General features: G+C 44.4%; 1 protein-coding gene across 1 annotated transcript in view; it reads left to right on the forward strand.

Moving 5' to 3' along the window:
• Positions 1 to 4006: 4006 nt before the first annotated feature.
• LOC134448400 (guanine nucleotide-binding protein subunit alpha-12) overlaps positions 4007 to 17707 on the forward strand; it is a 34796-nt gene continuing 21095 nt past the window's right edge. Inside the window, exons 1-2 of the mRNA XM_063198080.1 lie at positions 4007 to 4851; positions 15381 to 15599. Of these exons, the coding sequence (XP_063054150.1) occupies positions 4534 to 4851; positions 15381 to 15599 (537 nt within the window). The 5' untranslated portion in view covers positions 4007 to 4533. The remainder of the gene's footprint in view (positions 4852 to 15380; positions 15600 to 17707) is intronic.

A 17707-nucleotide genomic window follows, 5' to 3' on the forward strand; every position in this document is an offset into this window, starting at 1 on the left:
AGGCTATGCGCTCATTGCTTTTGCACCTCATCTTCTAACGTTAGATGTACAGCGTCGTGATGAAGAATAAAAAAAAACATCAAATTTGTGGCTAGTAGAATAGCGGAATGGCTAGTGACTCGGGAAAGCCACTTTCCACAGTGGCCAGCAAGCGAAAAAGTTAATGTAAAGACCTGGTTGCAACACTCTCATAGTTGGTCCTTCTCTCTTAGTGTTGAATTGATGCAATATAATTTATATACGGTAAGAAAATAAAAGAGAGATGTCAGAAATTGGGCATTTTCAACCAGCACAACATATCGCTACAGTCTCCTGTTGGAAAGACTTGTTTGTCCGTAATGCAGCAAAGTGTTCTGTAACAGATCTTCAGGTCTATTTCCTACCATTTTGGTAGGTGTGTTTGACCAATTATCCAATCACGATCATGTTTTCTCGACGCAGAGAATCTCTGTCTCGATCTAGTGGGGCAGCCATGGCCTAACGGTAAAGGAGATTAGACGGTTGCAGGTTCAAATCTCACCTTTCCACTTCCTACTGCACCCCATGGATGAAGTGCCCTGTAAAATAACTGTGAAACACTATGGAGAAAAGCATCAGCTAAGTGTAATGTAATGTACTGTAATCTCAGCTGTGTCCAGCATACCCAATTTCTGTTGAAGGAAATGTGTTTTCATGTGACCTGAACACGGTCACTGCTAAAATAAAATGTTTAAAAAACAAAAGCGTTACATCCCCTTATGATTATGCATACGTAATGCATATGCGTACGTATGTGCATGCGTATGGATAGTTCCATTGCCCTCCGCTTATTTGCATTATTTAAGTGACACTGCTACACTTAGAAGCCTAACGTGAGATCGTGAGACAAGAAAGTGCTACAGCTTTTTCAGCATCGCACTAAAGCCTGCACACCACAGTGCATCATAATGCAATTGGAGAAGATGGGCAGAATACATAAATGCGAGTCTTCTTCACACTGTACACACACTGACCTTTTTTGTCTCTCTCAGGTGATGACCTGTTCACACCTGTGAACGTGCAGAGAAAAGCTGCACCTTTGCTGCCAAATCCCCCATAGTGGTCACCATGGAAATGGTCAAACATGGAACATGGGGTCAAAGGTTAAAATCTGGACTTGAATAAATGGACTGTATTTATTTGGCCTACTGAGACACTTTTCTAATCCTACTTAGCATCAAAAGTGCTGTGCTATACAGTACAATGTATACCTCACATTCATCTAGTTACACGCCGTTGGCCATGTGCAGGGGTGGATTTAGCAATTTGGGGGCACAAGACAAACTTGGCCAGAGGCCCCTTTAAATCCTTACATTTAACAAGGAATGAGCGGGCAGCTGGTATGGGGTAGCCTGATTATCATCGACTTTCAGATCTCCTCGAGTCTTGGTCTGACCAAGAGCATAACCATTAACGTTTCCCAAACGGCATGGTTGACCCGCCTCCCTATGTTTGCTACTGGTTGACTGGTTTCCGACAAGGTGGGTGGAGTTCCCGATTTTTTGGGAGATCAGAAACGATATTTGCATCGTTCTTGGCCTGACTTGAAGCTTGAACGCCGGAGGTGTTGCGCCACTAGGAGGGCATGGCCTGGCTAGGTGTGGGGGCCCCTGCTGCGTGGTTAAGTTGGAGGGGCCCAAGGCAGCTGCCTACCCTTGCCTCTATTGTAACACTGCCTCTGGCCCACATGAAAGGTGCCAACCTGCTTCCAGTATGCCTCACATTCATCCATTCGCACCCAGCAGAGATCTGCTGCCATGCAAGGTGCCAAACTGCCACCATGAGCAATTTGGAGTTAAGCACCCAATGCATGCTGGGTAATGGGTGGTTTGGTGGTGATGTGGTGCCACTCAGAGAGTGCATTCCAATATGCAACCTTGCGTCCTCCACCTATGCTTGTGGCTTCGCCCCGCCTCCTGGTCCCTGCTCCGCGAAGAAAACAATTACGTTTCCCAACTGTCAGGCTAGCTAAAACAATTTTTGGGGACTATTCTTCATTCACCATCCCAATTGCGAATGAGAAAATGACACTAAAATTGAGCTTTTGTGTGATATTGAAAATAAATATAATGCTGTTGTCAGTGATGTCATCATGACATATTACTTCCTGGTACGAGGCCACAAGCACAAGTGGAGGACCCAAGATCGCATATTGGAACACACTCATGGGTCTGAGAAAGTCATGGGTCTCGTCTCGGGTCATTTTGTCCAAGATGTTCAAGAGTACATATTCAAATCACATATTTGCAGCTGAATAGCCTACTCACACATAAATGGAACTGCCACAGGGTGCCTAAGTGGTTCTTGTTGCTGGGGAATTACGCACTTTTTGGCAGAACAATGTTGTTCCTACCTTAACAGTCCTTTTTAAAAAAATAAAAATAAAAACATAAAATACCTGTCTTGTACCAGTTTAAGTACTATAAGATGATGACTGGAGCACACAGAATGTGTTTTCAAAATTGGTTGCAATAGCTAATAGGCTATCGGCTAACGGATTGACTTTTCAAGGCGAATACTGTTCCACTTCCTTGGAGTCAAAGATTCATTCAATTATATTACAATATATTCTATTGTAAATTAATTCTACAGTCAACTCATCCGTACATTGACTGAACGCTTTCTGACTGGGTATGGCTGCTTGACTGGTGTGTGTGTGTGTGTGTGTGTGTGTGTGTGTGTGTGTGTGTGTGTGTGTGTGTGTGTGTGTGTGTGTGCGTGTGCGTGTGCGTGTGTGTCCAGGCCCACCTCAGCCCACCTGTGTCTACATCAATAGTCTGCACTAACCAATCAATGATTACCTATAGAGTACAGGCATACCAATCATTCCACAGCTTTGATGATGAAACACTAGTTTTCGGCGCACCTTTTCAGCTAATGATTTTCACAACATATTTTTACTTAGGCACAGTCTATCATGGCAGTCATGGGTGAGCGGTTAGGGCGTCAGACTTGCAACCCAGAGGTTGCCGGTTCGACTCCCGACCCGCCAGGTTGGTGGGGGGAGTAATCAACCAGTGCTCTCCCCCATCCTCCTCCATGACTGAGGTACCCTGAGCATGGTACCGTCCCACCGCACTGCTCCCCATGGGGCGCCACTGAGGGCTGCCCCCTTGCACGGGTGAGGCATAAATGCAATTTCGTTGTGTGCCGTGTGCAGTGTTCACTTGTGTGCTGTGGAGTGCTGTGTCACAATGACAATGGGAGTTGGAGTTTCCCAATGGGCTTTCACTTTCACGCTTTCTATCTATACCTATTTATGGCTTATACATGCAATGTGAATGAGAAGTTCCTTGAGAAGACGTTTGAATACCAAACACATGAACACAAGAGTTAAACACGGGCAGTGACAAGCCTTGGCACGCTGCCAAAGAGAAGAGCAATACAGGAGAAACAAAAAAAGAACAAAGACTATTGTTTGGTCTTAATGCGCCACCCTCTGGCAATGCTCTGTCATAACACTGATAAAACAGGACGCCACAATAATCAGTGAAAGAGACGTTTGCGCACTGGAAACTGCATGCGTAAGTAACAAACACATCAACATGCACGGAAGTTTGAGCACTAACACAATGCTTTCTTTAGACCACTAGAGTTTCACATTTTAGACTTGTTCACTGCAGACTGCAGTCCACTACATGAAGACCACTACGGCGCGCCGTGGCGCATTGGAAACATTGGTATAGGCGCGCAACACAATTGTTAAAATTATAAATGTAAATAGTACATCAAGAAATTCTAATTCAATGACAGGGACATGGCTCAAACGCCATTAAAACATAGGCTACATCAGCGTGTGTGACTGGCACGCACTCCTCGACGAAATTGTATTTGTCTCAGAGTTGGTTTTACAAGGAAAGCACAGCACAATCTACTACAGCTCCCTCTGTAGTCGGTGCCAGAAGGTTCTGTCTCGTTCCCCAAGAAAAATAAAGACCCTCCCGCGGGGAGTGACGATGAGGGGACGAACCTAAGTTTAGGGCTCGGGGATGTGCTTTGTCAAACTTTTAGTCAACTAGCGGAACGTGTCCAGACCAGCCACTGCAATTGCCTCTTCTTCTAAACTAGTTTTCAGCAAAGGTGTAAATTAGTGTTGCGTGCTGTTGAATCTTACTTTGTGGACTTTTTTCCCGACGAAAGTTTGGGATTTGTTTGGGGTGGACAACTTTGTCCCTCTCCGTTTCTCCTCTCCTCGCCACTTAAAAGAGTTACGCGTCGTGTGCTTCAGAGAAAGTGCCCTACAGTGGCTGCGTTCTACAGTGGAACAATGGGTTAACATTTACTATATCTTACCATATTACCAGTTGTTTTATGCGGTGACTTTTTTATTGACAAACTGTCTCCAATTTCTGCTGGACCCTCGTCGAACCGAGCGACGTCGCATCGACCGACTGGGAATGCACCAACTCAACAGTCTCTTCTCGGGGAGACAAACAACAAACCCAAAGTTTACTTGATCCCAATCTCTTCCTCCATCCCGGGCAAGCAACCAAGCTTCCTTTCTCAGGAGCAGCCATGTCCAGCGTTATGAGGAGCCTGGGCCGCTGTTTCCTCCCCGCGGAGGCGGTGGGAGAGCGGGGGAACGCTAAAGGCAAAAGCATGGACAAGGACATGTTGCTAGGGCGAGAGGCTCGGCGACGTAGCCGGGAGATAGACGCGATGCTGGAACGGGAGAGGAGAGCCACTAAACGACTGGTGAAGATACTGCTACTTGGGGCAGGAGAGAGCGGAAAGTCGACCTTCCTTAAACAAATGAGGATCATCAATGGACATGAGTTTGATCGCAGAGCCCTGCTGGATTTCAGAGACACAATATATGACAACCTCCTCAAGGTAGGCTGATAAACTCAATGAGCCTACACAGGCCTGTTTAATTTTGAGAACTGGCTGAATGTCCAAACAATCAAAACACTGGCTGAGAAGTTTAGTCTATGTGAGTCTAAGTCTATGATATTGTTTCTCACAATATGTTGGCCAAATGTGTTTTTTAAGCATTTTCCTATCTAGCCTGCTCCCAAAAACATTGGCTTTTAAAAACTAAAACTATGTAGACCTATTTTCAGCCCATTGTGTTAATGACTAACATCAATAATAATTAATGGTAGGGCCTATTGGTGAGTGTTATTAATATTAATCTGTTATTAACCTAAATAATATCAATTAACCTAAGCCTTTTTGAAACCATTGGTTGGGAAATAGCCTACATTCTTAGAGAGGTAGGCCTATTTGTTACATTGGACCAGTATACAAACAATAAACAATAAGCACACTGTTAACTCTCAATAATCAGCCAACTGGTGTTAACATGCATTTACGAAATCCGATCATTGGTTTGTGTCCCCCCCCCCCCCCCCCCCCCCACCCGCCCCCCGCCCCCCCCCCCCCCCCCCCCCCCCCCCCACACACACACACACACAAACATTCACACTCACACCCAGCTGTATTGACATAGGACTCCTGTGGCAGCCATGAGAAACGTTTTATCAGTAGGCCTAGGCAGAGTGCATAGTCTTGGAGTTTCTGACCCAGGGCTGGACTAGTAATCTGACATACAGGGCATTTCCCCGGTGGGCCAACAGTCCTCAGGGTCTGACGCTGTTGTGTGTTTTATTGTTGTTGTTTTGTTTGTTTTTTCATTAGAGACCGATCCAGAATTTCGACAAGGTAGCTCATTGGTTAATAGACAATGGATTGGGCCAATTATGAAATGGTGGAAAAGCATCAATCTGTGTTGGGGGGCTAGCCAGGCTGTGCCCTCCGAGCGACGCAACACTTTCAGCGTTGCAACTAGTCAGGTCAAGAGCAATGCAAGTACTTTCTGAATTCCCGCAACTAGTCAGGTCAAGAGCAATGCAAGTACTTTCTGAATTCCCGCAAATACGGGACCTCCTCCCACGTTGTCGATGAGCAAACAACCATCAGCAAACCAAGGGAGGCAGGTCAACCATACCGTTTGGGAAACGTTAACTGTTATGCTCTTGGTCAGACCAAGTCTCGAAGAGATTTGAACGTCGATGATAATCAGGCTAGTGAGAGGCTGGCCTGTGTCAAAAATGGGGACCCACTAGTTTGACGCCCTCTCGGTACTTACGTGGTACGTCACATGGTATTCAAGCGATTTAAGGTTAGGGTTAGGGTTAAGGTTAGGGTTAGGGTTAAGGTTAGGGTTAGGTTTAGGGTTAAGGTTAGGATTAGGGTTAGGGTTAGGGTTAGGGTTAGGGTTAGGGTTAGGGTTAGGGTTAGGGTTAGGGTTAGGGTTAAGGTTAGGATTAGGGTTAGGGTTAGGATTAGGGTTAGGGTCGTATGGCGTAAGATGTAAGTACCGAAAGGGCGTCAAATTAGTGAGTCCCGTCAAAAATGCCCGGGCTGTTTCATGGCCTCAGTGCAGCCCTGTTCTGACCAGCAGTGTTAAACCTGCGGGGTTTATCTCCAGTTGAGTGAGGGGGCGTGAGTGGGCAGTTGACGGGGGTTTCCCAGTGCCTCTTGTCTGGTAGGCCACGCTAGAGACCGTCTGTAGTGTGCGTCAGTGCGTCAGCATCCTCCTTTTATGCGCCACACACTACAACAACGGACTCTTTTCTCTGGCTGTCTCAGTGGAGTTGTTGTTTTTTCTCTCTTTCTTTTCACACTGCATGGGAAAGTCTCTCGCTTCTCTCTGTCTCTCTGTCTCTGTCTCTGTCTCTCTCTCTCTCTCTCTCTCTCTCTCTCTCTCTCTCTCTCTCTCTCTCTCTCTCTCTCTCTCTCTCTCTCTCTCTCTCTCTCTCTCTCTCCCCAAGAGTAAACTTTGAATAAGTTTTGTTGGCATGATCCAATGATATTGGCCCAAAGATGAAAACTGTTTGGGAAGTTGACATGACAGTGAAGAGAGATACAAGATTTTCTTGAGGAAAGAGGAAAAGAGAGAAATCCCTCCTTTTATTCGGTAAAAGAATGTTAAATACATACAAGCAGACTGATTACATTATGCTAAATGTTTTCATGAATTTCATTTCAGCCGGATTCCCATAGTGTTGACGATGGTCACTTGAGAATGGAGAGGGAGGGATGAAGGGACCAAAGAGAGACAGGAGAGAACTACACTATCATTCCCACACCCACACGCCCCTCTTTGAAGTGTGTGTGTGTGTGTGTGTGTGTGTGTGTGTGTGTGTGTGTGTGTGTGTGTGTGTGTGTGTGTGTGTGTGTGTGTGTGTGTGTGTGTGTGTGTGTGTGTGTGTGTGTGTGTGTGTGTGTGTGTGTGTGTGTGTGAACCAAACATGAGTCTCTTTCTTTGTCTCTCTCTCTTTCTCTCTCTTTCTCTCACTCACTCACTCACTCACTCACTCACTCACTCACTCACTCACTCTCTCTTTCACCCTCTTTCCTCTTAAATTCTTTCTAAAGGCCTACATTTGACCTGCCTGGTCAATGAAGAAAAAAATAAGGGCACACAGACCCATGCTTAGCCATATCCACATACATAGTAGCCTACATACACATACAGACACACTTAGTGGGCATTGTGTAGGAGAGAGCAGATTACAGGGCAAAAGAACCCGAGTAGACCAAGATACTATACAAAGGAATCTCTTTCACCCACACGTGCAGTAACACACGCACGCACGCACGCACGCACGCACGCACACGCACACGTACACACACCGAGCAGAACCTACTACTTAAGGTCTTGCCAAAGATTTCAGCATTCTATAAATATGTTAGGTCCAACACCACAGCAACCAACAGTTATTCCCGAAGACGCATCAATGTTGTATTATGGATTTCACAATAGATGTGCTCCTACAAATATCAGCAGCTTTGAAATTCGCTTTATAGCCCCCGAGGGCCTAGAAGTACAACCACAATGTAAGTTTTCCAATATGGGTCGTTGTCTGTGTGCATTTTAAAAAAACACAACAAGACAATGAAGACAATTCTGTTTGCACACTGTGTGCTGACCGAAGATCAGGAGTGCTCTTCTGTTGCTTCAATAAGAGGACTGGGTCAACAGAATGGTTATGATATAGGCCTACCACAAGGATATTAGTAGTTTCACAGATTTTTTTCTCTTAAGATTTATAGGCTTTTGTGCTTTATTTGAGACAGGATGGTGACGGAGGTATACAGGAAGTGAGTGGGGTGAGCGAAATGGGGAAGGATTGGCAAATGACCTGGCCCGGAATCGAACCCGAGTCGCCAGCGTAGTAAGCCAGTGTTTCACACATGAAAAAAGTGGGAAGTGGTCCTTTGTTATGACAAAATGTATCAAGAAAATAATTTCAGCTTATCTGAATGAGTGTGTGAATGGTTCTTAGTCTGAAAAACACTGATTTCAATTAATCTTTGTCAGTGAACTCCCACCAACATGCTTTTCAACTTCATCAACTGGAATAGTTAGTCGGCTATGTCTGAGTGTGCCCTTTTTAAAAAGATAACTTGGACAACACAGTGATTTTTATAATGGCAACCACAGGTCTACCTTGACACAGAATAATTGACTTGCAAACACTTCAAAAGCAAAATGTTTTCCAAGCAACTGACCAAAGTGTGTAAGTTTTAGTAATTTGCATGTGACTAAAAAGAAATCAGTCTTTCTACTTAAATTATTTGGATTGACTAATACCCCCTTACCCAACTCTTCATCAAGATGAATTGTGGTGTCTGGTACATGAAAATGGTCACCATGACCTGCTTGTCAGAAATCAACACAAACAAAACCAGTATATCTCAAAGTACGCCTACTGCAAGGGCAGAGGGCAGTGTGATTGGCGTCAAGGACAAAATTCTGCCTGCAGACTTCTCAATAATCTATGTCTGGTTTTCAGAGGATCACGTGGAAGCATCTTGTTGTGAAACTGTTTCTCTTTTTTTTTTTTCTTTTTTTTTTAAATATTTTTTCAGGGGCTTTTTGTGCCTTTATTGACAGGATAGTATGAGATGCTGACAGGAAATGAGTGGGTGAGAGAGATGGGGGAGGATTGGGAAATGACCCCGTCCGGACTCGAACCGGGGTCCCCATGGGGCGGGCATGCAAGCCCAAATGTGGGGGGCTTAGCGTGGGTGAAACTGTTTCTCAACTGGACTTGTGAGTTCAGATGCTAAGCTTATCTTTTTGTGTACATGAAAAGGGGGTAGGAGGGGGATCCGTTGCATCCAGATCCAACTGCTGCTTGGATCAAGTAGTGAATTTGGATGCTGCAGCACTTAGATTAAGTTGTTTTAACACTACTTTCGCTCTGTAGTTTGTGGTTTGATTTCTGGATTTGTTTACTATGAGAAAAGAGCAATGTCCCCCTCATCAGTTTATAATTGCAAGCATTTTCCACCATTTTTAGTTTAAAGTTCAGTATTAAGGGTTTAACTTTGACTTTCAACATCATAAAGCTCAAACAGTGGCAATTTGCTGGGGGAGAAAACACAGACACTTCTTTCCACACGTCCACTTCATGAACTTTAGTCTGAAGCTGTTTTTCTGGACGTCTCGCTGTGGTCTGATTGCAGACGGTCCACCTTATCAGTGTTCTCTACTGAAGGGAACTAAATCATTAGGCTCAGAGTGCGTCTTAATATGTGACCTTGCCTCCTCCACTTGCGCTTGTCTCCTCGCCCCGCCTCCTGGCCCCTCCTCCGTGGAGAAAACGATAAAGTTTCCCAGCTGTCAGCCTAGCCACAACAACTTTTGAGGGACTGTTTTTCATTCACCATAACAATTGCAAACGAGAAAAAGACTCTACAATTGAGCTTTTGCAAGATATTGAAATATAATGCTGTTGTCAGTGATGTCATCATGACGAGAAGCGAGTGGAGGAGGCAAGTGGAGGAGGCAAGGTCCCATATTAAGATGCACTCTCAGTGATTTCTCCCGACATCCGGCACAGACTTCGCACAAACAAACTCCCTGTACCCCTGCCTTCTGAAATATTAAGGCCACTATGAAAAGGTTTCCATGGTAATATAGGATTGTGTTAAGAAAAACTGGAGAAAGGCCACACAGGCCGAAATGTTGTTGCTATCTTCCCCTCTAAAGTGAACTAGCACCCGCCACCTGCACCTGGAAAGCTCTGGTGTGCGTTGGTTGGTCCTCCTCCAAATGTAGGATGGTGTACCATCTCTGATGAGGGTGAGAGCAAGGTCTAGCAGCTTGTCGATTGTACGGTAAATTATCTCATTATTTTAGAATGCACTTCAGTACTTTGATTCCTTAATATGTAACAACGGTGCCGGGTCAAGGCACTAACGGGTGGTGGTGTTGTAGAATTTTAACGTTTTTGTGATGCTTTTAGAATAGATGATATGAACTCTTTTACAGTGTGAAGGTTTTACTTCTAGAATGTGATCTTATGATCCGTCTTTCATGATGGCAGGATCCAGCTTGTCGAGTCAGGTGTTTGCAAGCCCATCATTTTGGAATGCAGGATTTCATTCCATGGTGCTACAACCGGCAGTGTCAGTGTCAAACAGATAATGTGTAGTGACATTTTAATATTCTCTTAAATTCCTTGCGTTGCGTATTGTGTATGGGGGTGGATGACGCCAGTATCATCAAAGAGTTTAACTCCAACTGGTATGAATTCCAGGACTCTACAATGTATATTTGTGTTCCGGTTTTGACAATGGCAGTTGGGAGATGGATATGCAGGTACTGAGTATCTTAGAATATTTTGGAAAGGAAGACTTAAAGGGACACTATGTGAGATTTTTAGTTGTTTATTCCCAGAATTCATGCTACCCATTCACTAATGTTACCTTTTTCATGGATAATTACCACCACCATCGAATTCAAAGTATTCATTAAGACAGGAAAAATTGCACTTTTCATACATGAAAAGGGGGATCTTCTCCATGGTCAGCCATTTTGAATTTCCAGAAATAGCCATTTTTAGCTACAAAACTGACTGTACTTGGGCCATACTACAAAATATTAGTTTATTACTTAGTAAACTTTCATGAAAAGGTCAAATTCGGCAATAGGCAACCCATTTTAAATGAGCAGTATAGTTGCAGTACCCTTTTTGACCATTTCCTGCACAGTGTCCCTTTAATTCCATGATGCTACAACATTGCAGAGCTACACTGATAATGTGGAACTTCCTTGTGTTATTATGCTTGATGAGAGGAGAGGGCGTCTGGGTCCTCAAACTCCTATGAGCACGAAGCTTCTCCCTCTAGAATGTTAGCTTGTTTTGTTTTCTGTCCTTGATGTTGGGCAGGATTTGGCTTGTCGAGGTACTTGGTATCTCGTTACTTTGAAATGCATGATTTAATTCCGTGACATCATGACGGGGCAGTATCATAGAGACAGGGTATCTCAACTAATCCTGTCAAGGCTGTTTGACTATACAGTGAGTCCAATATGTATTTGATCCCTTGCTGATTTTGCCGGTTTGCCCACTAATAAAGACATGATCAGTCTATAAATTTATGATAATATGTATTCAAACACGGAGAGACAGAATATCAAAAAGAAATTCCAGAAAATAACTTAAAATAATATATTTTAATTTATTTGTATTTAATTTAGGCTAATAAGTATTTGACCCCTCTAGCTAAAGAAGATAAAGTGCTTTGTGGCAAAGCCCTAGTTGTCTAGCACTGAGGTCAGATGCTTCTTTTAGTTGATGACAATGTTTGTGCATATAGTAGAAAATAGTTTTGCCCATTTTTCTTTGCAGATTATCTCTAAATCATTCATAGTTTGAGGCTGTAGCTTGGAAAATGGGAGGTTCAGTTCTCTCCATAGAATTACTATAGGGTTAATATTTGGAGACTGTCTAGGCCACTTCACGACTTTAATATGCTTCTTATTGAGCCACTCCTTCGTTGCTTTGACTGTATGTTGTGTATTATTGTCATGTTGGGAGATCCAAAAATGGCCCACCCTTCAGTGTAGTGAGGGAGGGAAGGACGTTTGCACTCAGGATTGCACATTACATGTCTCCCTCCATCCATTCGTTGACGATGTGAAGTTGTCCTGTGCCTTGGCCAGACAAACACCCTCAAACCATAATGATACCACTTTCATGCATGATGGTGAGGAGGGTGTTCTTGGGATCATAGACAGCAGTACTCTTTCTCAAAACACATTGAATTGTGTTAATGCCAAACAGCTTGATTTTGGTTTCATCTGACTACAGCACCTCCTTATCATATCCTAAACCAGCCTGATGTCCATTGGCAAACCTCAGGTGGGACTTCACAGGTTCCTTCTGAAGTAGAGGTACCATGTGTGCACTACAGGATTTTAAACCTCTGTGGCATTAAGTGCTACCAGTAGTTTTCTCAGTGATTTTGGTCCAAGTAGCTTTGATATCATTGCCTAGTTCATCCCGTACAGGTCTAGGGTGCTTTCTTTCAGTTCTCATGATTATCAAATCACTACAAAAGGTCAAATCTTGTATAGAATCCGAGACAGGCTGATGGATAGTCATTTTGTATTCCTCACACTTTGGAAGAAATGCATCAACAGCTGGGTCATTAATACCCAGTCTCTTTCTTGTGGCTTTGCAGCCCATTTAATCTTTGTTCAGGTCTAAAATCTTGTCTCTGATATCATTTGACCGCTCTTTGGTCTTTCCCATGATGGTGAGGTTGGAGTGTGACTGATTCACTCATACTATGGACTGATTCTGCTGATTAAATGTGTCTTTTATGCATGTTAGTATGTACAGGTGTCTTTCATTCAGATGACAAGTTGATCGGAAGTGCCCATCTGGTCTGTGGGCCCGGAACTGTAATCAGTTGGCAGGGGATCAAATACTTATTTTGCTCGATGAAATGGAAATAAATTAATATATATTCTCTTAAGTTAATTTCTGGATTTTCTTTTTGATATTCTGTCTCTCCATATTAGAATACATATTATCATAACATTTATTGACTGATCATGTCTTTGTTAGTAGGCAAACCAACAAAATCAGCAAGGGATCAAATACTTATTGGACTCACTGTATATACCCCCAGTGATTTGATTTTAGTTCTGTAAAATTTCTCTCAACTTCCTTGTGTTGCTCATGGAAAATTAGTAATTTTGCACAACTGCATGTCACTCTATTTTTACAACAACTTGCCTGTCACCATTTTTAGATGCGTCCCAGCATCTCTATAAGAGGGTCTGTCTGTCCGTCCGTCCGTCCGTCCGTCTGAAACGCATTCCTTCAATTGTGTCTGAAACGCATTCCTTCAATTGTTCCTTCATGTGGCCACAAGGCGGCAGACTTGCCATTTTGGACCGGAGCGAATGCGTGCAAGCATAGCCTTTCTAACCGGATGCTAACGTTGGCGAAAAGTAGCCTAGCCACAGGCTAACTGACAAACGTGAGGCCAACAACTCAGCCGATCGTGATGTACGCCACAAATAGACCAATCGACCTCATATTTACACACTACAATGTTGATTTCTGCCTTCGATTTTCATCAGTTAAGAAATCTAGCGTCGGATTAACACATTATTAAAGTAAGTAAAGCGAGTTGCCGCCATGTTTGTTTTCCAGAATCACCCGGGTACAGAGCTCACGTGCAGCATTCTGGGTAATTGAGTTTCACTGCTTTGTGCCTTGACGGTGAAGCTGGTATAGAGTTCTTCAGCGGAAGCGGAAGCATGTAGTAGATTGTAGTCTTTCATGTTAGCATTTAAGGACGTCCTGGTTCCTATCGGCTTCCGGCCTCCATTGGGAATGAATAGGGGTAAATTTCAAATAAGCTCCGAGTGCAAGCACGCGCTTAGCGAACCCCCGCAAACTGTCGAGGGTGTTAAAAATAGGCTGTAGGTATGACATGGTTGATCATTTTGTGTCAAACTTCGACATAAATACGATGTTGCGTCCATATGCTAAACCCGGAAGCTTTTGGCGACTACAGAAACGGCGCCAGTATCTAACGGCATGTACGTGCGGAAGGTTGTACCCATGGCAACCAAAGGAAAGTATGTAGTTCGGAAGTTTTAATGATCAGAAAGGGGTTAGCAATATTGAATTATAATCGTCATTATTTAACATGTGAATACACCAACATGATGATACGATCCGTTCCACTAATGAGAAAGGGATGCGGGGACACGCTAATGTTCGTTGTTGCCGTGCAACTTATATTTTTGCCAAACCTGAATCTCTATGGCGTTTTGCAATGTAAAAAATCGCCAGGGAACCGGTAGTCCAAACGCCGCATACAAGTTGACGTCAACGCTGAAGAGCTCTATTGAAAAAANAAGTCCATAAGCGCATGATTCACCCAAACGGTTTTATTTATTTATTATTTGTCGATGTTTAGATTCTTTCCCACATGCACATACTGCTGAAATGGCGTGATACTAAAGGTTGTTAGGCCTAATAAATGTCTGGTAATTTGTAATGTTCACTTCATCTAGGCTATGTGAAATTTCAAATCATAGCCTATGGTTCTTTTCCAAATCCAATAATGATGATAAGCTTATTATACCCTAAACTGCAAAAAATAAAGCCATGTCTCGCCATTTTGCTGCCTTGCTGCCTGCCACAATATTTGGAGTGTCCATGATGACCAATAAACAAAAAGTACATCCTCGGGGGGGCGTTGACAGGCTAGGAGGAGGCCAGGGGGGGCGTTGTTTGGGGGGGAGGGGGGGGGGGATGACATAGTTGGAACTGGCATAGAGGGACGCATCTGTTGTCCGCCTGTCGGCCTTGTTTCCTGGTACTTTTTTCCCCGCCACCATGTTCATTGATGGGAAAGGTCAAATTAGATTGCAATGTGATATAAATCAATATTGAATATCTTTGCTCTGCCCTACAACAGAACAGCACAGAAAATACATCCATAATATGTGCACAACTCTTGCCAATGTCTTAAATGTAATGAAGGATTACTGGAGCAACTCAGAGGTGTATTTTTCAGTTTTACTGACAAAAGTTGCCAAACTAAGGAGACTATGAAGACGCCACATTGTGTTACTCTTGTACCTTTATGAATAAAATGGTAACATCTGTGGTGATCGTCCTTCCCATTGATTCAGTGGATTGTGAGGTAACAGAGTCTTTCTTGTGTGTGCCCTTCTTTCCCCTCTCCTCCAACCAGTCCTACAATGAATCTTTTTACCCACTTTTTTTCCCCCCCGTCTCTTCCAACCCATGCCTGTGTGCGTGTGCGTGTGCGTGTGCGTGTGCGTGTGCGTGTGTGTGTGTGTGTGTCTGTGTCTGTGTCTGTGTCTGTGTCTGTGTCTGTGTCTGTGTCTGTGTGTGTGTGTGTGTGTGTGTGTGTGTGTGTGTGTGTGTGCGCGCGCGTGCTGAACGCACAAGACAAGCTGGGCATCACATGGTAGTGCATACCTGCCTGTCACTCAGTCATGACATGCCAAATTGCTTAATTCTTGTCTGTCTGTCTGTCTCTGTCTGTCTGTCTTCTCCCCACAGGGCATGCGCGTGCTGGTGGACGCGCGAGACAAGCTGGGCATCACGTGGCAGTGCCCGGCCAACGAGAAGCAGGGCATGCTGGTCATGTCGTACGAGGGCTGGACGGGCGGGCCGCCGGTGGACCAGGGCACCTTCCTGCTGTACGTGGACGCGCTCAAGTCCCTATGGGCCGATGCGGGCATCAGAGAAGCCTACGGGCGCAGGAGCCAGTTCCAACTGGTGAGTAATCATGTGTGCGTGCGTGCGTATTTGTTTGACTTGTGTGTGTGTGTGTGTACACAGGGATAGATCTCTGAAGTTGAGCATGAGAGTAAGGATAAGAGTGTGTGGACCTGGGTACCATTCTACTCTATAGGCGCTTTCAGGCCAACTGGACACCTGTGCTGGTGCCCTTTTCCTGCACCCAGTCTCAAACCAACTGACGTGTTCATGCTGGAACTCTGAGCAATACTGAACCGGAAAGTTGGTTCGCGGTGCAAACCGAAAAATACTTGTTTTTTTCTCTGCAAACTGTGAAGACGTCTAGATGTCAGTAGGTTCATCCAGTTAACATGTATGTCGTGTATGGCCATTTCTGGTAATGTGTGTGTGTGTGCGCGAGTGTGGCAAAGAGTGTGTTTGTAAGGGAGAGCGGGACAGCACGAGAGACAGACAGAGAAAGAGACGCCTGCTCAGAAAAAGAGAACAATGGCTTTAAAGGTGGGGTTGCAGGTTAACCATTTTAAGAAAATATACCATTATGACATCACGTTGGGGGTTCCGCAGGCTCATAGGAGTCTATTAGCTCGTTCAAAAAGTCGAGAATCCCAAGAAAACCGACCTAAAACCTCGGGAAAGTGGGAGTGAACATTTGGTGACGCAATGTCAGATCGATAATTATCGAGGTTGATCTCAGGCGGAAGTATAGAACAACGAGTTCCCGAGCTTATGTTTTGTGTGACGACACACGCATCATCAACATATTGCCCATGCATGCAACTGACATGTAAACAGTATCATAAATGCTAAACTATCGTCTTGTAATCATATCAGCAACACCAGTTAATTGCATTCAATTGCAGATGCACGTATGACAGCAATGCTGGTCTCTGACTGTTTAATTTAGCTTACTTCAGCTAAAATGATATGTCGTGGGTGTGGAGGCTCAAGTGGAGGTGAAAAAAGGAAAAGAGAACCAAAACAAAACACGCATGATTCCCAATTGTCCCGTGATCAGTGGCGTTCATGCGCCAAGGTCCAGAACTCGGTTGTCACATGAGCAGTGTCGTCAGCTGTCTCGAGAGGTCCCGAGATTAGGTGCATTCGATATGTGTCAACGCATTCATGCGCATTTAGACAGCAATGCACCCTGGATGGAAAATGCTGCATGACGGTTAGATTTCCTGTCAAACTTCGAAATTTCGTCGACGTTGCGTTGACGAGGTGACATGTCACATGGTGTAAAACTATCGCGGGGTGAATGCGGCTGCAGTCAGATCTTGCAACCTCTGCAGTTGCTTATCCCCTTCAACGCTCGTCGGCGGACTGCCTCCGAGGTCACGCGCCCATGAACTGGTTGGTCAACAACTCACTCACGTGTGTATATGGGTCTTGTCTCACACCTCTACACAAGTTTGCGCAGGTCCCCACTTCAGCTCCTCCTCACTGCCTGTCCCCCCACTCCTCACACGTGGTGTGTTAGTAGAGCAAACCGGTGCGAGCTCATCGTCTCGTTCATATTTGTGGCCGACTGCAAATGCACTGTATTTAATAACACCCACATCGTGACAACAAGTTCTCGCTGACGTGCCTTGCGCAACGTCGACGCTCGCAACAAAGTCGTATGCGCTTACTGTGAAGGCACCATTATGTAGAACCTTAGAATCCTGGGGGAGTTCCCCTAACGTGATGTCATACCTGCAACCCCACCTTTTAAATGAGTATTTATGAGCCTTGAATAATGATAAAAAAACTGATTCGCTCAGTGTGGCTACATGCATTGATTTTGTGCGTGTGAGACAGAAAGGGTCATTAAGTACACTACATATGGCTATGTAGTGTTGTGTTTAAGTGTGCACATTAGACAGATAGACTGGAGGTGTGGGTATGTGTGTGTATGAGTAGTGTGTCTACAATATGTCTGTGTATATTCTTATGTTTGTGCGGGCATCGGTTGAGTGATTACAGTATGTCTGTACTCTACCTTTTATTTGTTCATTGCTTTGTTTGTTTTGATTGTTTGTTGTACAGAAATAAAAACGCACACACACACTTGTCACACTAGTCACACTAGAGGATGGGCGCGCGCGCGCGTGTGTGTGCGCGTATGCACGTTTGTGAGACAGAGT

The sequence above is a fragment of the Engraulis encrasicolus genome, chromosome 1 (assembly GCF_034702125.1).
Source record: "Engraulis encrasicolus isolate BLACKSEA-1 chromosome 1, IST_EnEncr_1.0, whole genome shotgun sequence".
Lineage (NCBI taxonomy): Eukaryota > Metazoa > Chordata > Actinopteri > Clupeiformes > Engraulidae > Engraulis > Engraulis encrasicolus.